The sequence below is a fragment of the Lampetra planeri genome, chromosome 18 (assembly GCF_965212315.1).
Source record: "Lampetra planeri chromosome 18, kcLamPlan1.2.h2, whole genome shotgun sequence".
In the NCBI taxonomy this organism is placed as follows: Eukaryota; Metazoa; Chordata; class Hyperoartia; order Petromyzontiformes; family Petromyzontidae; genus Lampetra; species Lampetra planeri.
The window spans coordinates 4,170,308-4,194,594 of NC_136124.1; the positions used below are offsets into that span (position 1 = coordinate 4,170,308).

The 24,287-nt window shown below is 49.0% G+C and overlaps 1 protein-coding gene across 1 annotated transcript in view; it reads left to right on the forward strand.

Moving 5' to 3' along the window:
• The first annotated feature begins 677 nt into the window (after positions 1 to 677).
• MSH6 (mutS homolog 6) overlaps positions 678 to 24,287 on the forward strand; it is a 30,329-nt gene continuing 6,719 nt past the window's right edge. Inside the window, exons 1-17 of the mRNA XM_078602332.1 lie at positions 678 to 1,047; positions 5,475 to 5,668; positions 6,136 to 6,317; positions 6,765 to 6,995; positions 7,219 to 7,510; positions 7,707 to 7,909; positions 9,792 to 10,031; positions 11,175 to 11,486; positions 12,400 to 12,525; positions 14,809 to 15,085; positions 16,111 to 16,403; positions 16,798 to 17,007; positions 17,836 to 18,054; positions 19,266 to 19,400; positions 21,220 to 21,400; positions 22,674 to 22,969; positions 24,145 to 24,262. Of these exons, the coding sequence (XP_078458458.1) occupies positions 809 to 1,047; positions 5,475 to 5,668; positions 6,136 to 6,317; positions 6,765 to 6,995; positions 7,219 to 7,510; positions 7,707 to 7,909; positions 9,792 to 10,031; positions 11,175 to 11,486; positions 12,400 to 12,525; positions 14,809 to 15,085; positions 16,111 to 16,403; positions 16,798 to 17,007; positions 17,836 to 18,054; positions 19,266 to 19,400; positions 21,220 to 21,400; positions 22,674 to 22,969; positions 24,145 to 24,262 (3,748 nt within the window). The 5' untranslated portion in view covers positions 678 to 808. The remainder of the gene's footprint in view (positions 1,048 to 5,474; positions 5,669 to 6,135; positions 6,318 to 6,764; positions 6,996 to 7,218; positions 7,511 to 7,706; positions 7,910 to 9,791; positions 10,032 to 11,174; positions 11,487 to 12,399; positions 12,526 to 14,808; positions 15,086 to 16,110; positions 16,404 to 16,797; positions 17,008 to 17,835; positions 18,055 to 19,265; positions 19,401 to 21,219; positions 21,401 to 22,673; positions 22,970 to 24,144; positions 24,263 to 24,287) is intronic.

The window sequence follows — 24,287 nt, forward strand, 5'->3', positions numbered from 1 at the left end:
CAACACGAGCAATCGTCACATATTCACTTTAAGATGTTTTTTGTTTGTTGCGGTTGCACCCGATTCAAGAGCCGAATGGCTCACAGGGCTATACCTAATAAATGAACTTGAACTTGAACCACAGCAAGAAAAAACTGCTGAAGTAGGCGAGAGATCTGCCGTGGCACGAGGTTATGTAGGCCTCGGCAGTAGGGGGGGAGAGAGCGAGGCAGAAAGTAGACCCCGCAGCAGCAACCGACGGTTTTGGCGAGGCCCCTCATCCAGCAGTGGATTACATGCGTGCGTCACATGATAAGCGTGTGAAGGCCATTCGTGGCACAGTCTGTGCATAATTGTCCTGAGACCATCAACTCAATGCGCTTGGCAATCTGGTTTAACCGTGGGTGGAATGAACCCTGGATTTGAACTCAGGTTCTCAACGGTGTTGGACATTTTTATGATCCATCTAAGCCACCAAACCCCACCTTCTCCTGGATGTACGGCACTGTTATTGCGCCACAAATCCTAAAGGACGGGGGCAACATCGTTGTCGTTGCAATTGTGTGCGGTGTAAATCTTGACTTGAAGCTTTCCTGACTGCAGGAATTCATGTTTGTGCGGCGTCTTTCATTCATTCATTCGCTGCAAAGGAATGAAATTCCCAAACACCTCATTGGCCAGCGGCGCGTGACGTCACGTTTATAATTTCGCGGGAAAAATCACAGCTGACCGCGTGTGGCAGCAGCAGCAGCGTCGGTAACTACATCATTGGCAGCGTTGTAAAACAACACCACTCTCGTTAAGCTTCAGCCCGCACGGTCTCCTCAACATGTCACAGAAGAACACGCTCTTCAAGTACTTCAACAAATCGCCGGGCCTGACCACCAAGGCCAAGAGCGCTGGCTCGCCCACCGAGGCCGACCCGCCTCCCCCGGGGGCCTCGTCTCCGCCTACCGAGATGGAGCGCGGTCCGCGGGCAGCGAACGCTAAGCAAGAGCGCGGCTCCGATGTGGCCCAGGCCCGAGAGGCGGCGAAGGCTCCGAAGGCGCCAAAGTCTTCGGAAGAGAGGCGAGTTTAGGCGCGGACGTGCAGTTGCGTTCCTGAACATTCTGCGCGCGGCTAAACGAGAGCGATTAGTCTGTTAAATATAGCAGTCTACTGCAGATACGGGGAAGAAGGGCCAGAGATGGTGGAGAGAGATAAAACACACAATAACAAGAGATAGCGATATGATGAGACAGACGCGGGGTGGGGGGGGTACCGGACAGATATAAGGAGAGACACGGATATAAATATAAAGTTGCATGGAGAGACGGACACGGAGACACAAATACAAGGGGACAGGCACCGAGAGACACAGACATGGAGAGACAGATGGACAAATACGAAGACGCAATTTCTCCTTCATAAGCCTATTGTGTGCTGATTTTTTTTGTCATGTGTATACTCCACAGCGACGCTAATTATTATTTTTTAGAGATACTGTAGTCGTACACCTTTGCAGGCGGCCAGGGTACCGAGGCAATTAAATGTTTTATTTCTGGGACACTATTTTTGTCCAGGGGTGTACTTAACTCCGCGACTGGGGTCCCAATAAATCCGAAATCAGTGCCAAACTCCGCGATGTCGAAACGCAGCGAGGACGATTGCGCCGAAACCCTAAACGCTCGCGATACGCACCGTAGTGGTGGTGCATCGTGTACAGCTCGTCGAGATGAGTCGATTGCCGCATCGCCGACCATCAGCAGACTAAAAACGACTGCATCACGGACATTGTGTGAGAGCCGGGGTACTATGGTACCGCCATAAGGTTCAGATCACGGAGATGGGGACAGACAACATTTAGACACGCAGGAGACACGTGTAGATAGCGATGGAGAGAGGCACCAGTCCCACCATAACCGACTTTAAGGGTCTTTCGCACAAACTCGTCGATACTGTAGCAAACATTTCTTGTTGCTGATATCTGTCATTGTGTAGCGACTGCAACCTCCCAGTTAGCACGGTTGGCTACGTACGGTGCGAAAGAAGTTCAACATGCTGTACATACAGACCGCTAAAGATCCTTCATTGCATTAGCTCCACGGTGCAGAGTGGACACGTGCGTCACTGCTCAAGCGTTATCAATAATGTTTTGAGCTGTTAAAAGATGCTGATGGCTGGCAAGTTTCACTTAATTGGCCCTCTCCTGCGTGTAAACGAATGCACGAAATACAGCTTAGTTGGCATTTGTCGCATGCCAATTTGAGTCGGAAGACCTACAGGGTTCATGAATGATGTAAAATGTTGCAGGAGGAATGGCTAAGGAATACGGGTGCTAGTTTTTATTTCAAAATAAAAATGTACAAAGGCTAACGACAGTTGATAACGTAACGCTGGTTTAAAGAAATACGTTTTAACAAAGTCTAATTCGAAAAATAGTTTTTTGTTCCTTACTACAGCTGTTAAAGTTATAACTTTATTCCTCGCGTGCAGCTGCATTTTTCGACTTTTAAACCGTCCCATTGCATTCTAAGTGCATCTATTCGGCAAAACATAAACGGCATACCCAAGATGCTTTTTGAAAGATCGTGCACGTGTTTGTATTCACGCCTGCCGTTTTCTGTAACACTTGAAAATGTAAAAAAACCATCATCTGTTGGCATTCCAGTAAACGTGTAAGTGTGTGTGTGTGTTCGGCGTTGTTGCTACACTGCTCTCCCATGGGGTTTCGGGTTATACGGCGCCGTGTTCGTTATCGAACGCGTCGCCCATGGAAAGACCGATTACCTTGATTCAAACAAAACTGAGGTTTACCCCCCCCCCCCCCCCAGGTAATTGGCTGCGTGATTGTTTGCACGATAATGGTGCAGAGCGGGAAGGCCACACAAGTGGAGGTGTCGTGTATTTGGGGCGCCATGTGGACGAGATGTTAACTACCTCGCCTGGTATAATACAGAGGAGGAGGTCGTGGATTCGAAATCCGACCTTGACGCCTGCTGTCTATTTGGAAGTCTGCATGTTCTCCCCGTGGTCGTGTTGATTTTTCTCCAGGTCATCCGTTTTTTCCCCCTCCACATTTAGAATCAACGTGCGTTTTTAAGAGTATTTGGCTGCTAATACATGTCCGCACAAGCCACTTCTTTGGGTTGTCATTTGTGGCCAAGTTGTTTCTGAAAACGAGCTACATGGCTCGGTGGGCCTTGGTAAAATAAAAATAGTTGATAGTAGTTTTTTATATCCTGTTCCTACTCCAAAACCATGCCCACAGGTTGCGTGCTCACTCCACCTGCCAACAATGGAGACGTTTATCAACTGCACGCATTATTAGAATCTGTATGTATACTGGTGGAATCCGATGAGCTATAAATCTCTTTTTTTAAATACAAACGTCCAGTAGGGGCTGGTCAAAAGGTTACAACAAACGAAAACACGATAGGAGTGCAAAGTATAGGAATAGTAAACAAATCACCACTGTCCCCCTCCTCCCAGTGGCCCCGCTACGGAGGGAGTGGTGGTATCAGCCTGCCAGCAAATTGGTTCCTGCACACACCTCAGCTGTTATTTGTTACTTTCTTTGAACCTATCTACGTGACTTTAGCGAAAGACCCCAAGAATATGTTATTACAGTACTGTATAATCAAAGCATGCCCTCTGCTGTTCAGCAGATGCTACTAAACCCCGACAATTACTTACATGGAAACACGTGGCCCGTGTCTTGTGTTTGTATCCTCAATTTTATTGTTCTAAACGATCCACATTAAATAATTTACGATTTTTATTTCGAATGTATCCATGAATGCAATTTAATTCCATAGGAATTGTTGAGTCCCACGACTTTTCTGGAGGGTCCTTGGTTCGGAAATATTTGACTAACACTGTAACACGGAGAAACCCCTCATTTCATTCTCCTGGTCACCTCTCAGTCCCATTGTCGCCCATCCAAGAATTAACCAAGACTAAAACCCTGCTTGGCTTGCGATATTGATGAGATCGGACACGTACGTGTTGTTTGCTTTGGCTAGCCATCGAACAAAGACGGGTCGGATCACTGCATCACGCGCTTTCAGATGCAATTCTGCGGCCGTCTGGAATGCTCTTCTGATGTTCGGAAGCCACTGCAGCTATGCAATTTTAAATAATCTGGATTGAAAACTAATTTCTTTATAACTGCTTTTTGTGTTTAGTTTTTTTGACCTTCCTCTGCACCTCCATTTAGCATGGTTGACTACGTATGGTGCGAAAGAAGTTTAACATACATTTGCTCATAGGGTAAGCCACACATGCCCTTGGCTATGGCTACGGCTACCGAAAGCCAAAAGTCAAAGTGTGTTTCCCCACTGAGACAAACATGTGGTGGCGATCATCTCCTGTTTATGACCCTGGGCAGCATTTGTATCTAGGACCACCACTGGTGACTTCACTCGTAGCGGCACTCCTCATTGTATTGACCCTGGAGGGATGTACAGCTGAGTTCACCCCTCTTCCCGGACAAGATTTGACCGATCAACCCTCGTGATTGATCGGTCTTTGCCGAGCCTTGTTCTCTAATCACTGAGCCACCCCCGCGACACGTGGTTTCTGCTTCAACAGATGCAGTAAAACATTTTTGGTGAAAACGAATTCGTTCAGACTTACCTTTGAATGTCAAACCTTTGGTACCCCATCGTTTTGAGTGAAATATCTTCAGGCTGTGTGTTATATTTTGTTAATGATGCGATCTGTGATGTGTGTTTTTTGGAATTTCTATTACCCTTGTGCGTGGTGTTAATATCAAAAGTATTTTTAGCGCTTCAGCACCTGCCACGCAGGTTTTGAGGCACAATTTAAAAATAGATGATGGCGACGATATGAATGGTTACTCAGGGGTCTCTTAAGAATTACTTCTAAATGTGCGTTTACCAGGAGGCAGTCGTGTGTAAAGGGCAGTGCAAAGTTACTAAACTAAACACTTGAAAGCAGAGTCGGTGCATAATCGTAACATTTAATGGAGCTGAAAGGCTGCTCAGTGCCTATGCCTGAGGACACTGCATGTTTTCACGATAATTCTAAGATCGCTAAACCGATCGCTACAAAACTCGCCACACAGCCTGCCCAAAGTGATTGCATTTATAGAATCTAAATGCGTTCACGTGCGTGTACCGCCACTTTTGTCAGCCGACTGCTGGATGAGGGCCTCCCCCACACTGAGTTATGGGTGGGCTATTTACGCGTAGGCTACCATGCTGGCCAGTCTCAGTTGGTGAAGTCGGTGATCGGAGACATGGGCACATAGATCTACAGTGTACAGCTGTTGATATTGCTGCATGTAGCGCCGCAGCCATCTATGACAACCTGGCATGCATGTTCGTTGCCCATCCAAGCACTCTCCTCGCTCAAGTATTCTTAACTTTCATTATTTGACATCAGGCGAATTCCGAGTGGTTTGGCCAAAAACTGTTTAAACCTAGATCGCTGGAAGCAACACCAAAATGCTGACCACTTGTGTTTTCTCTCCTGTGGGTGCAACGTTTCAGTGAGTTCCAACCAGGTGACTTGCTGTGGGCCAAGCTGGAGGGATACCCGTGGTGGCCCAGCCTGGTGTATGACCACCCCGAGTCCGGAGCGCACACACGGGGCCGCGGAAAGTCCCTGAGAATCCACGTGCAGTTTTTTGATACTCCTCCTACCCGCAGCTGGGTCGGTGCAAAGTACTGCAAGCTCTACAATGGTACGCCGCACGTTTGTACACGTTGCATCCCTTGTGTATTAATTTACTACTTGAACGAGGACCTCCTAATCTCCATGACCGACGGGATGTGGAGACAGCCTTAAGTGGGTTTTTCGTGGTCGAGCTGGACAGCTCTCCGATGTGTTTTTGGGGCTGCAGTGCGTGCTTGTTGATAGGAGCGAATGTCAGACACTTCGCTGTATGTGCCGGTGGCTTCATTGGGAACTGGAGAAACCCCAACCTGTTGGCACATTACAGTAATGCAATTGTATTATAAAGAAAGTGATTTCCTGCGCACATATATATTTGAGCCAGTGATGATCACCTCTTTACAGCCCTAAGCCAGTGGTAAAAATGATAAATTCCCATATCCATTGGACAACCGATGTTGGTTCGCTGGCAGTGGTTCTCAACATTATAGTACAGCATCGAATTGCGATTCAATAGAGCTGCACGCATCTCCGTAGGATCCAGCTCAAAGGAAGCGCAGAGGGGAGGCGTCTTCTTCAGCACCAATCCTCAGATCCTGGGGGCCATGAAGCAGGCCGACAAGGCGATTCCGCTGAGCATGGAAAAGCGCCTAGACCTCGCCGTGTGTGTGGAGCCGTCGGATGAAGAGGACGATGATGAAGCTGATGAAGAGATGGAGGCATGACTCTCTTCATTGTTTCATGCTTAGCGGTTGAACTGATTTATTTACAGCAAATGCTTCACTTATTTAGTGATGTTTGTTGTAATGCAGATATCTTTGCATGTGCGTTGGGAATTAGAATTCAAGATTGCTTAACCAATAGCTTCTCAAACTCCAGTCCTTACTACCTCCCCTCTCGGTGCATTCTTCCTTAATTTCCAACCAAAAGGTGCATGCGGCGTGACTACAAAAATAATATAAAAGATTGGTAATCGCAGTAAGCAGCACCAATGGTGGGAAGTCGGACGAGGGTTGCGATTTCCTAATTTCCACAAATAAGCCTTTTCTGAAACATTGTTGGGGAAAAAAAAAACACGCGCACATCAATAACCGAGCCTCAGGTGTTTTCTCTCGCGAGAAAACCAGCTGCTGCGCCTCTGGTTATTAAAACACCACTGCGTGCAGGTGGATGCGACTGCGTCGGACGTGGAAGCGAACGGAAAGGGTGACGGCGAGGAGGAAGAGGAGGAGGACGACGGGGGAAGTGATGGCACCGCGTGCGAGACGCCCACCCCTTCGCGCTCGACGCGCAAAACGGCACTCGAGAAAAACGGTCGGAAGAACAAGCGCCGCCGCATCGTGATGCCCTCCGACACCGATGACAGCGACGCCGAGTTCAAACCGGACACGGTCGATGTAAGCGCCTGGTTGTAGATCGTTGTGAAGTGCGAAAGAAGTTCAACATCGACACATACCTACACATACATTGTGCAATCGCTGCACTTTTGTTGTCCTTCCCCCGCACCTCCGATTAGCATAGTTGGCTATGTACGGTGTGAAAGAAGTTTAACGTACACGTGGACCTAGAGACCCGCGGAACCGAACTGCTCTGATTCGTGTTGTGCCGCGTGCTCCGTAGGCGAGCAGCGACGAGGCGAACAGCGGTGTCGATGAGAAGGAAGCAAGCGAGCCCGAGTCCGCCTCCGACCCGGAGTCGCCCGTCAAGAAGCGCAAGCGCACCGCAACCAAGGCTCCCGCCCTAACGCCCAGGCGCGAGCCGATGATGCTGGGTCTGAGCAGCGTTGCGTCGTCCGGAAAGGCGGCGACCCCCAAGCAAGCCCAGACGGGTTCCAATGCCAAGGCCAAGCTGTCCACCTTCTCGTCGGACGCCCTCGAGAGCCAGAATGGCGGGGGGCAGGATGGCGGAAAAGGCGAGTCTCCATTGTGTGTCTGCGCTGCGTGTGTTGGCCATCGCGGAGAATGATGCTCAATTGTCTGCGAAGTTACATCTAAATTTCCGTGACGGCAGAGGTTTATACGCGCAGGGGGTGCAGATAATAGGATTTTTCACGGACTCTGCATCTGTTTTTGGATAACCTGAATTTGTGTGTGAACATCCATCCCAAGAGGGTGGCGGGTGGGACCATGAGAAGCTGGACTGGCTGCGGGACGGCAAGCGTCGCGACGGCAAGAGGCGGCTCCAGTCGGACCCCGAGTACGACCCTTCCTCCATCTACGTCCCCGATTCCTTCCTGTCCGCGTGCACGCCTGGCATGCGGCGCTGGTGGGAGATCAAGAGCACGTTGTTCGACACCGTGCTCTTCTTCAAGGTGAATTCAAACTCGCCCCCCCCACACTCACCCAGACATCACCCACCTCCCCGTTGTCCATGCCCGAGTGAGCGTCATGTCTCAAAGTCTCCAAAGCCAATTTCCACCACTCGTCGTCGGAGGTTTGGGTTGCTGAGACACTCAGCGCATCTCCAAGGTGGCATGTCTTAATCCTCATTTAACATTTTTATCCCTCTCTTTTGTTGAAATAAATTTGCCTAAACATTACCAGAGTCTCAGCAGAGGACATTGGGGTTGTGAGAGAGGTAAGAATAATAATGCCATGTTTTATCAGAAAGCCTTACTTGAATCTCAATACCTATTGAAAAGGATTCTTCATTGCGATGTTTGTCCTGTTTCATAGTGGAGTGTTTTGTTTGTGGAAGAGTACCGCAGCTTGAAAGGAAATGGAAGTATTGGTGGTACACCGGTGCAGGTATAACACTCCGGTCCTCCTGAAACAGTCCGAAATCTAAATTTGAACTGACATTCGTCTTCCGACTGCTTCGACATCACGAAAACTGATTTTGACGCACCACCACCCCGCAAGATTTTCTGACTGGGGTTGCGAATTGCGGGAAAATAAGTAATTATTGTGAAAAATGTGCTTTTATTTTTATACTGCGCACCACCGGTGTACCAGTTTAACACGTAGGCTTTCGCGACAAATATCTTAAATATAAGTTTTTATTTTGGGTTAGAACGCGTAAATATTAATGTGTCGTTATACCCGCCACCCACCGACACAGCAAATTAGCAAGGTTTGTCATGTGAACAGAACATGCCAATTCGTTACTAGTACAGCACACAGGTGTGTTGGAGAGCAACATTTACAATTTGAGTACGACGTTTTTACGGTAATTACAACTAGCATCATCAGGCGACAGCCAGTAAATGTTGTGGATTTGCTCTCCAACACATCGGTGTGCTGTACTAGTAACGAATTGGCAAGCCTTACTAATCAGCCGTGTCGGGTGGTGGCAGGTTTAACGGCACATTTATATTCGCGCGATCCAACCCAAAAGAAAACCTCTTATACACCGGTGTACTACCAATACGGTCAAATAGCGCTCCATGTCGACAAGTGCACGACCCCACGAACTGTACTGCCGCCTCCTGGCCAGCAACGGGATCGAGAGTTTCACAAATCCGTGAGAGCGACCAACGCTTTCCGCCAAACGTCTTCGTTGAGTTTGTTTCACCGGGCGAGAAGTCAAGCGACTCGGGGAGTCGGTCACATTTGCAAGCGTGAGCTAGATAACCACAATAACTAAATTTTATTAAAGTTAAATTCGTCGAGGACAATTAAAATAATTCGAGCAGACCTGTGTTACAGGAGAATTAAAAATAGTGCACAAATATATATCGGTATTAAAAATAAAGTTCCCATAATATAATATTGCTGGTTTACAGGTGTGAGTCCACACCTATAAAAGGTGGGAAGTGTTACCTTAGGCCAGGTGGCTCAGCAGTGAAGCGGACAGCTCACAAGAGGAAGGTTGCAAGTTCAAATCCAGGTTGCAAGTTCAAATCCCGGTTGCGGGTCAATAAATGAGTACAACTTTCGATTTAAAGCTTTCGTGACTGCAGGGATTCATCTTCTTGGTTCTTTCGGTAAAGTCACGTAGAAGGGAAGTGACTTTTACCGAAAGAACCAAGAAGATGAGTACAACTTTGTGGGAAAGTCAGTAGTGGTGCTATAGATTAGACTTGCGAGCACGAAAACAATATGGAATTTTCACCACTGATTCAGGGCTAGAAGCGTGAGATTAGCACCGCGGCAAATCGCTTTGACGTTTCGTCTTAATTGGACGCAGTTGACGGAACGAGCGTTGGGCAGCTTTCTATCGTTTGTGACTTTGTTGGTGTCGTGCGTCGGCAGGTGGGCAAGTTCTACGAGCTGTACCACATGGACGCGCAGACGGGCGTGTCGGAGCTGGGCCTGCTCTTCATGAAGGGCACATGGGCCCACTCGGGCTTCCCAGAGATCTCCTTTGCGCGCTTCTCCGACGGGCTGGTGCAGAAGGGCTACAAGGTGGCGCGAGTGGAGCAGACGGAGACGCCCGACATGATGGAGGCTCGCTGCCGCACCATGGCTCGCCCGGCCACAAAGTTCGACAAGGTTTGTCACCGGCAGTTTTATTTTTATTGAAAAGAACGTAAATTTAGCTTTAGATTTACATTTTCTCTGCTAATTTATATCAGTGTTGTTCGGGTTTATTTCACGTACAGGACGGAGGGTTTTTTTCTCATTTCAAATCAAAATCAGCTTCTGTTTAGGGAGCAATCGATCTTGACCAAATTTAGTTTCCAACTTATTTTCTTCATTGGGCTTGTATGATACTGACACTGGATGTGGCCGGGTGGCTAGAGGGGTCAGAGCACTGAAACGGTACTGCCGAGATCCCAGGTTCAAGTCAGCGTTGGACCCCAGGGTGTCGTGTGTGGTGAGCTGATGTGTCAGGCCAATGCCGGCAAAATAATACAAATCAATCCTTGACATATTTCTTCAGTTAATTGGTAAAATTTCAGTGCTGAGAATTAAAATATTCCAATAGAGCATGACGCAAATGCTTTTACATTTCTGAGGGTTTTATTTACTTAATAATTGCTAAAAATAGGATTTAGCTGTTAATGTGATTATGGATATTATTAGTATTGTACAGTGTTGTGCGATGCAATTTGCATGTATGACCGCTATATACAACCAAAATTAAATTTAGTTTTGTGATATGGCCTTTCACCTCCGTTTGGTAATCTGAGGCATTGCATGGCTCTCCAAGTTCCACACGGACACGTCTTTGTTTAATAATTTGATGCCGATCGTCTCCTAACACTTGGAATTAAGTTTGGGGGGGAAAAGACAACGTAAAGAGAAAAGAAAATCGCTGACACAAAGTTGGGTGCCACGGTTGCTAGGAGATGTTAACTACATCGCCTGGTATACAGGAGGTTGTAGGTTCGATCCCGACCCTGGCGCCCATTCTTCCTGTGGTCGCATGGATTTTTATCCGGGTCTTTAAGTTTTTCCTTCCAGATTTATAAACATGCGTTAAGAGTATTTGGCTGCTATACATTTCCACATCATGAGCCACTTCGTTGAGCTATCATTTGTAGCCAGGTCACTTCTAAAAAAAAGCTACATAGCTCAGTGGGCGTTACTTGGTAAAATAAAAATAGTTGGGTTTATTTGTATCTGGCGCAATTGGTATCGCGGGCGTTGCATTGAAATAGGCCGACAGTCGCGAAACTTTTTTCCGCGCAGGTGGTGAAGCGCGAGGTTTGCCGCATCATCACCAAGGGCACGCAGACGTACAGCATCCTCGACGGCGATCCCTCGGACGCGCAGAACAAATTCCTGCTGGCCGTGCGCGAGAGGGAGGGCCTGACCGGCAGCAGTGGCAGCAATGGCAGCAATGGCAGCAATGGCGGCGCCAACGAGACGGGGGCGTCCGTGCGCACGTACGGCGTGTGTTTCGTCGACACGTCTGTCGGGGACTTCCACCTGGGCCAGTTCACGGACGACCGCCACTGCTCGCGCTTCCGCACGCTGGTGGCGCACCACGCACCCGCGCAGGTGAACGACCATGGAGACAAATCGTGCATACCCATGGACCCGGTCACACTTTTTGTTCAGCGTGTTTGTCTTCGAAGTGTTCATTCGAGTAGCTGTCAGGGGAAAAAAATAGCTTTCTTTAGCGTGAGATGCACCGCAAAACACACATCACCTTCCCCAGCACAAGAGTACTCACTGAGGTGTGCAGCCAATAGCGCTGGGAAGACGAAGGCCATCGAGTGCTGGCCCCACACACCGCCCTATTCTGCATTGTGCTTGCCTTCGTAATAGCTGCGCACTCCAAGACTATACAGGGTGGAGTTTGGTTTTGCGTTGTATATAGCGTGTGCATCTGTGTGTGTGTAAATATGGCGAGCGGTAGTGTAGTAGGTAGCACAATGCACTACGAGTCCGGTGACCCGGGTTTGATTCTCGCTCACCACCACCACCTCCATTAGTGACGATTTTCGGAACTGATCCTGGGCCTCCCTCAACTCGATTCATCCTGAAATTAGTTCCTGATGCGGCTGGGCGTGGTACTGGGCAACCACCCTGTCGTGTGCCGTGCCGGCCTTCATAGGTGTTCACTAACAGCACTTGCCCCAGCAGTTTGTTAAGGCTTCATGGCAGTCTTTATTTTCATGTAAATACGTGGAGAATGATTTGGTGGTAGGGTGTGGAACAAATCCAGAGTTGGTTCAAGATGCAAAGAATAACAAAGCGGGGCACACAGGTCACGGGAGGTAGGGGTTGCTCTCGAACTTCAGAGGGGCCTAGGACAGGCTGCAGGTCAAGGCTACCCACCTCTATTTTCCCACGCTTTGCTCCCTGCATGTGAAGTCTAAATGCATCGGGTTTTACAGTTTTTGTTTTGAAATGGGTGTAAGCGTTTTTGTTGTTGTTGTGGTTATAACTGATTCTCTTCCTGTTCTAGGTTTTGTTTGAGCGCGGGGGCTTGTCAGCCGAGACGCAGAAGATTGTCCGTGTGACGCTGGCATCGGCACTGCAGGATGCTCTGACGCCCTCCACTCAGTTCTGGGATGCCACCAAGACGCTCAAGGTGGGTTTGAGTGTGATCGTTCGTACGTACGTTGAACTTGTTTCGCACCGTACGTAACTAACCGTGCTGGTCGGATGTTCAGAACACGCATCGTCCATCGAGGTTGAATTTGTGGCTGGGCGGCTTGGGGATTGAGGCGTAGTTGTTACCTACCGTCTGTGTCAGCGCTGACGTTCACCACTTTTTTCTGTGTTGTGTTTGATTGCCTCAGACCGATTAGCAGTGATTGCCCAAACTTGTGCGATGTTTTATTTTACAGATCGCATCTCTGGGGGATGAAGTATTTTCTGTTCAGACTTGCTGTACGCAGTACAATGGGTTGTTTTTGTTGTTGGTAGTTGTATTGAGATTGGCCTCTTGAGTTTTGTGACCTTAGCTTCTTTAGCCAATATAATGAGGCTCGACCAATCGTAGGGTGTTAATAAAATGGATTTTTATTTATTGAAGGACAGCGTGTTGTCTTGGTGTGGTCTGGGGCTGTTTTTGCTCTTGCTTGCAGCCTTGCCCAAGCTTAGCTTGGGAATTGGTGCATCTTTATTTATTTTAAGTGATTGGTTTACCCTTTCTATACTTTGCATTCATATCGTTTGTATGGTTTGTTGTAACTGTGACCCACCTCTACTGGACATCTATGAAAAAGAGCTTTGTAGATCATATGATTTCTCCAGGATAAATAACGATTTTGATTCTCACTGCAGAACCACAGTCGCAATGTGCATCAGTAGGTGCAAAAATGTAACATCTGCAAGTACTTGATACAATAATGCAGTGAATAATTTTATCTTTGTAACCTTTTTGGCAGTATCAAAATAATGAAACAATAATATGTTTTACCCTTTCTGGCAATAATACAGTTGGGTCAGAAGCAGAATTGGAGCCGATGAATTTTGATGGTCTGCTTGAACTCGTATGGTTTGTGTCTTGCCAAAGCTTTCTAATTATAGTGACTGTACTTGTCACTGTATGGTGCCGGGTTTGCGACATCACAGCTGGTAGCGTTGTGATTACGGGCAGCCCGGGTTATGGGCTGCAGTACCAACTCTAGCGGTGGTTGGGTGAGCACTGGTTAGCGCGGAGGCACCGCGAGCAGTGTGCGGTGCCGGCTCCCAGCGAGGGAGCGAGAGCGAGCGTCAGCCAGCCAGGGTTACTCTGGGGCACGACACTCTGACTGACCTGTTGTCACGTGACCGGACGATACTAGAGGGGGGGGCCACCGGTGGACGGGGGTGAGGGGTGGTCACGTGGTTTCCGAGGGGCTCTCGGGAACATTTGAGAAGGAGCTGGAGAAGCCTGGAAGGTGGGCGGGGCTGAGGGCGGAGCCAGCCCCAGCCCGGGAGCATCTAACGAGAACTCCGTGAGGAGCTCGGGGTTCTTCAAGTGTTGGTGTTGGAAGATCCACGTGGGGGAGAGGAAGCCTCTAGCCACGCGGTCCGAGACCCAGCTTGTGGTCCGGACCGGGATAGCGAACCGTGTCTAGTTCTGCCGTAGCGTGGCTAGATGGGCATTCGAGACCCGAGCGTAGTTCGTGTTACTTTACGTGTTGGTGTTAATAAATAGTGTTGCTCCCGAGATAACGTCTGCGACTCAGTTGGATTCACTACATAATGCAGACTAGTGTAATAGACTGAGTTACTTTCAGTCATTCATAATTAATTATGTAATTTGTTTGAGACCTGGTTGAAATCGATGCCACAACATATAACAAATGTGGGCTCTGAATCATTTAACAGGAAACTAAGCCAAGCCAACTTCTAAGTCTCACCCTGCGGAAGAAGCACGACCTAAACGCATTTGACATATTGGCAAATGGCAGTCACCTGCAGATGAGGGTCTGGGCAATTGACTGCGCGAGATGTGGACCCGGAGTCTTTGTATCGTGGCTGCAATAAATGGCAGTCGCACAACGCTTCGGTGTTTAATTTCTCCCTTTGCCTTGCTGATGGTGCCAGCTTGCCCAACAGAAATTGAGCAGGAGGCGGCATAACGATAGAGTTGAGTGGCTCACATTCAGAAGGTTGTGAGTTTAAATCCTGGTTGGAGGTTGACTCACAACCCTCCCATCATCCCTCTGGGGTCGATAAATTAATGACTACTGTATGGGGGAAGTCAAAGTGGTTATTTTATGGAGGAACTTGCCCTAGCCATAGCAACGTGAGGAATTTACACCGCTGGTTCAGGGATGTAAACAGAAGAGTAGCCCATCTCCAATTCTTATTTGAGCTCAAAATCATTTCAATGTTGAACTTTGTCTCAATTTGCTTGGCAATGGGACCTGGCGAGCAGGTGCTTGCGGAGGAGGGCTACTTCAAGGTCGAGGACGAGCACGGAGGCAGCAGTGGGGGCAGTGGAGGTGCCCTTCCCCCCGTGCTGCGTGCCATGACGTCCGCCAGCGACTCGCTGGGCCTGGCGGCGGCGGACGAGGCGGAGCTGGCGCTCTCCGCCCTGGGGGCCGTGCTCTTCTACCTTCGCAAGTGCCTCATCGACCACGAGCTCCTCTCCATGGGCAACTTCCGCCGCTACCAGCCGCCCGACCTTGCGCTCGCCGGCGACGCGCACAACGGTGGTTACCGCCGAGTGCCCAGCTTCTCTTGTTGTGTGTCCTGTTTCTGTGAAACAGAGCTGTATAGCTCTGTGGGCCTTACCTGGTAAAATAATTATTAGTTTATAGTTGTACGTATGATGAACTTCTTTCGCAGCGTACGTTAGCCAACAATGCTAATCGTGGGTGCGGGGGAAGCACAGTAAAGGATATTACGCAGTATAATGCACCAATGGTAATTGAGGCATCGCTGCAATAGACACGTGAGAAACACAGCACGTGCAACATGTACATAGGTAGGTGTTTAGGTGTTTGTATGTTGAAATTCTTTTGCACCGTACGTAGCCATCCGTGCTCATTGGAGGTGTGGGGGAAGGACAAACTAAACACAAAAAGCAGTTCTAAAGAAATGAGAGGTTAGGAGCCTCGATTCCTAGCGATGATTCCTTTGCATGATCACATTGCATGGTAAGCACCTATCTTAAAACGAGGCATGTAACGATTGACTGTCAAGCGATTCGGTGACTGTCATAATTTGGGAGCCACAATTCAGTTAAATGTTTATTTTCCGTCTCGTTATTGTACCGTTTCTATTGTTTAATGTTTTTTCTGTATGGTTGCGTTCACATGATCACCCTAAATCTATCAGAAAAAGATAATGTTCACTTAATTTGCATGATTCCTACATAACTGATGATTAAGATCAGGAGTCAAATGGGAATCAAATGTATCATTACCTGCCAACTTAAGACAAACCATCTGCGCATTCTTGGCCATGCAAACCTGTTTAATGGTGTGAAGAGACGTGTGGCAGCAGGGAGCATTGATTACTGTACTATACGTTGAGTCGTGATGAGAACGAAACCGGTCAACAGTTAATGATGTTTCACTGCTGCCTGTTGGTTGTCCACACAATTCATTATGTTTGAAATCAAAAGAACAAAACGACTTCGCTGGCGGTCTGGATAAGGCCGGGATCATTTTGGTACTCGCAACGCACGCGTTCTCGTCCGCTAACCATAGCGCCGACGGTGCGTTGCACCCAGGCCACCGTGACGGCAACGAGGATGATGAGGAGGAGGAGGTGGGCAGCACGGGACTCGCGACTCGCCGCATGGTGCTGGACGGCGTGACGCTCACCAACCTGGAGGTTCTGCAGAGCAGCACGACGGGCGGCGTGGAGGGCACGCTGCTGGTGCGCCTCGACTCGTGCCTCACGCCGTTCGGGCGCCGCCTGCTGCGCGCCTGGCTGGTGGCGCCGCCGTGCGACCCGCAAGCCATCGACGACCGCCTCGACGCGCTGGAGGACCTCATGGCCGTACCCGACAAGGTGGCGCAGGTGAGTGCGAGGGATCGTAACGTTACCGTTGTCACCGTAATGTTGCTAGGGGGTCTGTAGCGCTAAAGGCGTGCTTCACTTTATAAAGTGCTTGCCACGAATGAACCACAATACCTTTCTGATCTCGTCAAGGAGCATATAAACCATCACGCAAACTCGGGTCATCCTCCATTCAGCCGAAAACTCCCATGTAATCTCGAGAGCATGAGCCGCTCCACGCAGTTCCTGCAGAAGCTCCCAGTGCGTGTAGCGAGAAACGTCTGACATGCCGAACAACGCACGGTACAACTCCCGACACATCCGAGAGCAATGCAGGGAGCTTCCTTTGCCGTGGTGGCTAAAGTCACATTCTGCGGTTCGGTGGTGCTTCGTATGCGGTGGCGCCTTGCAACAGGTGAAGGATCTCCTGCGCAAAATGCCCGACCTGGAGCGGCTGCTGAGCAAGATCCACGGACTGGGCACCCCGCTGCGTGCGAGCCGCGACCACCCGGACAGCCGCGCCGTCCTCTACGAGGAAACGGCCTACAGCAAGCGCAAGATCGCCGACTTCCTGTCCACTCTCGAGGGCTTCCGCGCCGCCAGCCAGGCTGCTGGCCTGCTGCAGGCACGCACAAAGACAGACACACCCCCGCCCCCCCCCCCCCCCCCCCGTATATAGCCTTCGTAGCTTGCTGCATAAACCAGTGCGCCACTGTTCTGCGCTCTCCCGCAACACTCTCTCCCACACTCACACACGCAGCCTCTCCAAGCAAAGATAAAGACCCCCTGTATAGAATTAACAGACTGTTGGGGCAAGTGCTGTTAGGGGGTGGGTGGCCAACACCACGCCCGGCCACCTTTGTCTCCCGAGTGGCAATGTTTACACATCGCACCAGGTACTCAATTGAGTCAACCTATGGCAGGCCCAGGACCGGTTCAAATAATCGTCGCTGGTGTTGGCCATGGGCAGGAATCGAACCCGGGTCGCTGGGTTTGTAGCGCAGTGCACTAATTGCCAAACTACCGCTCCCCACGAGACAAAGATCTCCTGTATATAGCCTTCGTAGCTTACTGCATAAACCACTTCGCTACTTTTTTACACTCTCCCACTACACTCTCTCCCACACTCGCACTCACACTCTCCTCCACTCACACACCCAGCCTCTCCAAAGACCAAGACAAGTCTAAATTGAAAACTCATTCCTTGAGAACTGCTTTTTGTGTTTAGTTTGTTGTCATTCCCCCACACCTTCGATGAGCACGGTTGCCTGCGTACGATGCGAAAGAAGTTCAACGTACATACATACTCCTCTGAGAGATCTGAATGGAGGTGACAGTGGCAGCACAATTTGGATACATTTTGGTGGAAAAGACCAAAGATGTATGGAAACGTACGCTGCGCTGCTTTCTGGCCATGTGTAATAATTCACTGTTGTCGTTTCCTGCGGCCCAGGAGTGCGTGGGCGACTTTAAGTCACGGCTTCTGCGCAAGGTGGTGTCTACGGAAGACGGGGGGCACTTCCCAGACCTGTCCCCCGAGTTGCAGCGCTGGGACACGGCGTTCGACCACCAGAAGGCGCGCAGCTCAGGCGTCATCACCCCACGTCCAGGCTTCGACCCCGAGTATGACCAGGCGCTCCTGGACATCTCCGCCAACAAGAAATTGCTCGATGTAAGTGTGTGCCTGTATGTATGTGTGTGTGAAATTCCTCGCTTGGTATAGAGGATTGCATGGGTTCGATCCCAACCCTGACGCCCGTATATTTGCCTGTTCTCCCCGTGGTCGCTTGAATTTTAATCTACAATTATAAAAATGCGTTTAGAGTATTTGGCTGTGATACATTTTCACATTATAAAATAAAAAGTTTGGTTTCGTTTAGATATATTCTGTGTTGTGGGGAGTGGTAACGCAACAGTTAGTGCGCTGTGCTCTGAACCCAGCGACCAGAGTTCGATTCCCTCTCATAGCTACCAACAGTAACGATTATCTAAACCGATCCTGGGCCTCCCCGAGGTCGCCTCAGCCTCAAATGAGTACCTGGTGCAGTGTGTGAACATCACCACTGGGGAGACAGAGGCGGCCGCGCGTGGTGTTCGTCACCCACCCCCTTGTGTGCCGTGCCGGCCTTAGTAGGTGCTCACTAACAGCACTTGCCCCAACAGTCTGTTAAGGCTATGCGGGTGATCTTTATCTTTGTTTTGTATATACGTGTTTGTGTATCTGTGGGTCCATGTGTGTTTACATGCATGCCGCGGTGTAGGTGCAGTTAAAACATTCAGCCGCGCTGGTTCAGCTTCGTGTGGTCAATATTTCACACGTCGTGCTGATCGTAGATTTAAGATGGGCCCGTAACAATGCTCGAATTCCTCAATTAAAATAGACTCTCTATAGCATCTTTATAGAACCTGATTAGATTATCTCTATATTCTGCATAAACCATAAGGGTAACAGGACGCACCAAGTACTGAACTGCATTGTGAACAGCGGGTGTCCTGTGACATCCCTGTTCTCTGTGTATGTTGAACTACTTTCGCACCATACGTAGTTAACTGTGCTAATTGGAGGTGGGGGAAGGACAAAAAACGATAACACAAAACGTGGTTATAAAGGATTTTTCAATCTCAATTTAAAAGTGCATAGCTCCAGTGGCTTCCTAATATGGGAAAGAGCGTTCCAGGCGGTCGCAGAAGTGTTTATGAAGGCAACCGTCTTTGTTCAAAGGCTAACCAAAAGCCGCTGCAAGGATGACCGGAGTTGGCGATATGGTTTATGCTCCTTGACGAGATCGGCAAGGTATTGTGGTTGTATTTGTGGCAAGCACTTTGTGTGTAATGAGTGCGACCTTACTGCTGTTGCTGCTGCTGCTTCCCTCCCTGCGGCAGGAATACTTGGAGAAGCAGCGCAAGCGTCTGAGCTGCAAGTCCATCGTCTTCTGGGGCACGGGTCGCAACCGCTTCCAGATGGAGGTGCCGGACGCCGTGGCGCAGAGGAATACTCCCGAGGAGTACCAGCTCAAGGTGTGTTCACACTCGCACCTCGTCTCTCTTACCCCGTCAGCAGGGACACATTTGTCAGGAGTACTGAGCCGAGCTCTTCTGACATCCTGGGTCCAAAACCGGGTTTTAGCTCCGCGGGATGAAACCAGGCTCTCGCGAGCTGATGATCTCAGGCTCGGGTCACCGATGACGTTTTTTTGTTGTTGCAACATAACAAGAGCCTGATACAAGGCTCAAACTGCAACAAGAGGAATTGGATACAGAAACTCCGTGGGCTAAAGCCCCAACTCGCTACTCCTGGGGCTAAAGATGGGGAGGAGATAACGCCGCTCTCACTACCCCTGTCACACGGGGGACCGGTGACGTTTATTGAGCCGAGAACCTTGCTCGCTGAGTGGCTGACTGTTCTGTAGTGCTGGACTTGAAATTGTCTGCTCAGTTTGAGTTCAGTACAGAATTAGTTTTATTCAAAGTCAAATACACCCAGTGTAGACATTCAGTGATTTTTATCCAATCTAGATTTGAAGCTTTCGTGACTGCAGGAATCCATACTCTTTGGTTCTTTCGGTAAAGTCACGTAGGTATGAAATACTTTCTTTTATTTTATACCTACCTGACTTTACCGAAAGAACCAAACAGTATTCAGTGATTTTCTTCTGCAAGATTAGCTCATTTGTAATGTGCATTGATAATGGTACTGCTTGGGGAATGTGACCAGCCCATTTGTCAACCCACTGCTGGATGAAGACCTCACCCATACCATGCTTGTTGTGGGGCAATTTAACCATACTGCACCCAGCTGATCCATGCGGATTTATGAATGTGGGGAGCATAGGCGCAGGAGTATAGAAGTACAGTCCAAAAATGTATTTTGGTATACTTCCCTCTGCTGCCCATCATGTAGCTCTGCAGCAGCACTTGATCATTGTTACATTGCTTATGGCTTTATTTTGGTGATTTCGTAAAGTTTTTTGGTTTGGCCATGTTTGTTTGTTGTAGTATGGAGTTAGAATGATGGCTTTAATCTAAGTTGTCTTGTGGTTGTTGTTGTTGTTTGACTGGCATCCCACTGGGCTTTTTGCACAGCGTTGGTGTACGGGGCTTTTTTTCTGGAAGACTTTGCAGTTTTTTCCTGGATTTTCCTGTTTGCGCATAGTCACTTTAAGATGTTTTCTTGTTCATGTTTTAGTTTTTTTGTTGCGGTTGCACCCGATTCAAGAGCCGAATGGCTCGCAGGGCTATACCAAATAAATTAAACTGAAACTGTCCAGGCTATATTGTATTTACGTTCAGATATCTGATGTGACCAGATGTTGTTCTGGGTGATTTCAATTTTATTTTGTTGAATTGGGGTGAGAACTCAAGAGATCAGCATCGTCTCATTCGCACGAGTGGCCTGGGTCACCAAATGACAAACAGAACAATTAAGTCAAAACAAAAACAACCGTATCACATGACGGATTGAAAACCTTGCACGCATTAATTCCCTGCCACGTGAATTTACTTGGACAGGCTGCCTTCAGATTAAGCACGGAACAAATTGAAAAACTAAGCAACAGAAACATTTTCCATTTAAACAGATATAGGGTGACCATAGTACTAAACAAACGATGTACGTCTAATGCAATTGCAAGTTTTGGTTATAGGCAGGAGAAACATAATGGGGGGAAAATGCATGAACATGCAACATTTGTACAAAGATCTCCACAATTCAGAATTGAACAGCGACACTGACAAGAACCCAAAGTCGTCACCTCTTGCTCCTGCTCCTCTTCCTTCTGGCCCCTCCCTCCCTCCACATACCATCAACTCACCGCCACCTCCCCCCCCCCCCCCACAGTCGACCAAGAAGGGCTTCCGGCGATTCTACTCGCCCGAGATCGAGCGGCTGATGGCGCTTCTCTCGGACGCCGAGGAGCGGCGCGACATAGCCATGCGCGACTGCATGCGCCGCCTCTTCTACAACTTCGACACCAGCTACAAGCAGTGGAGCGCCGCCATGCACTGCATGGCCGTCCTGGGTAACCGCTTCGTTGTTTACACATACTCCAGGGTTTTGTCTTGCTAGATGGAGCCTCCAGGAATAAAACTCGTGACTTTCACGGCAGACGCAAATGACGCCGGGTATGTACGAACGATTCTGGGCAAGTATCAAGTTTGTTGCATCTGTTTGCTGTGGAGTAAACGGTGGACGAGGTGCAGTCATGCACTTGCTCATGGCAACTTTTGGTGGAACGGGGAGAGAACCAGAGAGACTCTCTAGACTCTAGAGGGTATTTTGGTCGACTGTTCCACGCTGGTCAGACGTCTTGGAAGAGGTGGGAATATTGATCGATTATAATGATCTCTGGTGTACCCATTTATACTGCTGAGTGGACAAGGGACCTGGGGTGGGAGGGGGGGGTATAAGGGATTTAAGAAACTTTCAACATGATTACAGCTACCGTGCCAGAAGATGGAATCGACCTGGTGACCTCTGGATTGCAAGTTTTTCCTCCGATTAGCACGGTTGGCTACGTACGGAGCGAAATAAGTTCAACATACAGACACACATTCAAGTCGAGTGTGAGCACCGTGACACCACAGCAGCATCGCTTACGTGTAATGCTTGATAAAGTGTCTTGACAATTTTGGCGACTCTATAAATAGTCTTTATCGAGTAACATCTAGTGGCTTTTTTGAAGTGCATATAAAGCAGTGGATTATTTTACTTCGCGAGGACCAAATTAGACTATCACATTATCGTATGGTGGGCAACCTCTCGTGCACACAACAAAGACAAACATCCCCCGTATTTATAGCCTTAACAGACTGTTGTGGCAAGTACTGTTAGTAAGCACCAATGAAGGCTGGCACGGTACACGAGTGGGTGGGTCTTCAACACCACACGTGGCCTCCCCAATGGTGATCTACACACACACCAGGTACTCATTTGAGGCTGAGTCGACTTAGAGGAGGCCCAGGACCGGTTCAGATAATCGTCACTGGTGTTGGCCATGAGCGGGAATCGAACTCGGGTCGTCGGGTTCGTAGTGCAGTTCTATACTACCGTTCCCCACACAAACAGCTCGGTCACTCAAAACATGATGTTGATGCCAGGTCAAAAGTAGTGCAGCCAAGATGCTTGCGGGTGACATACAAATATCATTTGCAGGCCATTTCTAAGCGGTAAACCTCACGTGTGCATGACATAGGTTAAAGAAGTACAATACTCAAAACAATGGCGGCATGGGCAGATAAGAAATTACAATACCCCCCCCCCCCAACCTCCGACTTTGTTTTGTATCGACACAGACGTGCTTCTCAGCCTGGCTCACTACAGCGAGCAGGGCGGAGAGGGCGCTAACCCCATGTGCCGCCCGAGCGTGCGGCCGCCCCCCTCGGAGGGCGGCTCGTCGGGGGGGGGGCCCTTCCTGGAGCTGCGTGGCTCCCGCCACCCCTGCGTCTCCACCACCTTCCTGGGCGACAGCTTCATCCCCAACGACGTGGTGGTGGGCCTTTCGGACGGAGACGACGACGACGGCGGCGGCGCTCGTTGCGTGCTCGTCACGGGACCCAACATGGGCGGCAAGTCGACACTCATGCGCCAGGTCCGGGGAGAGCCGGCGAACGCAACCATTTTCGCAATTGTCGTAACGGTTTTTTTTAATTTATTTATTGAGCTTGGGTTTATTTGTTTACACAGGCGATAACGTTTTGCCAGTTTCGTGGATGTTTTGTAAAGAAGGTCCGTGATGCGTGAGCAACTAAAGCAACAATAACCAAAGACAAAAATGTCAATGTTGCTAAGAAACGAGCGAGCACAGGTTTCGTTGTTAGGTTTTTTGTGTCATTGTGCTGCCATAGTTTTGCAATGTGTTTTCGGGTTCTACCTTGCGCTGTTCGGCACGTCAGATGCTTGGCTCCACGTGCATCAGCTTCAGTACCCTAAGAAGCTACCATCATGCCGAACAACGTGCCCGAACAACATGCGCTATAACCACACAAAAAAACGAGAGAACCATTGTTTTCATGTATTGTGGCCCTTTACGACAACACCATTTACAGTGGGTATGCAACGATGCATCCGTTTTTATCTTTGAGCCCACTGTGAGTCCACTGCTGGATGATGTCCTCCTTGCGCCGTGACACGCGTAGGGGTCTGATGATAACGTCGCCACGCTGGTCTATCATTTCCATAAAAAGAAAACGCTAATGTTTACATTTTTACAATTAACCAAAACGTACACATTCTTTGGGTCTTTTGGTAAAGTCACATAGATAGGTTCAAAGAAAAAATAGCGTTCGTCATCTTCCTGATGACGAGCGCTTGTGTTGCGATCGAAACGTCGTAGTTTTTTTTGTTATTTTCTTTGAACCTATCTACGTGGCTTTACCGAAAGACCCAAATAATATGAATTCCTGCAGTCACGAAAGCTTTAAGTCAAGATTCAAAACGTCCAAACTGGACTTTTCAGTATGAAATAAAAAATCAGGTTGTTTATTTTAACATGTCAATGCTTTATTAACACTGAGTCCATCTGAAGGCGTGGTGTAAAATAATGTAGCCTTATCTTTGTTTATCTGTGAAACAAAAATCCTAAAGCGCTTCGCTTCTCCTTCTCTACCGTGTCTCTACCGTGTCTCTTGCATGACAAAAAAGAAAACCTTTTCCTTTATTCCACAAATTTTGTGTAACCGCTCGACTCTGTCGGTGTGAGGGGGGGGGCGTCATGCGACTCGCTGACCCCGACGATGGTGAGAACGAGGTGTGGGTCTTCCACAGGCGGGGCTCATCGTCATCATGGCACAGCTGGGCTGCTACGTGCCGGCCGAGGCGTGCCGCCTGACGCCCGTGGACCGCGTGTTCACGCGGCTGGGGGCGTCTGACCGCATCATGTCTGGTGAGGCCCGTGCGTGCGTCAGTAC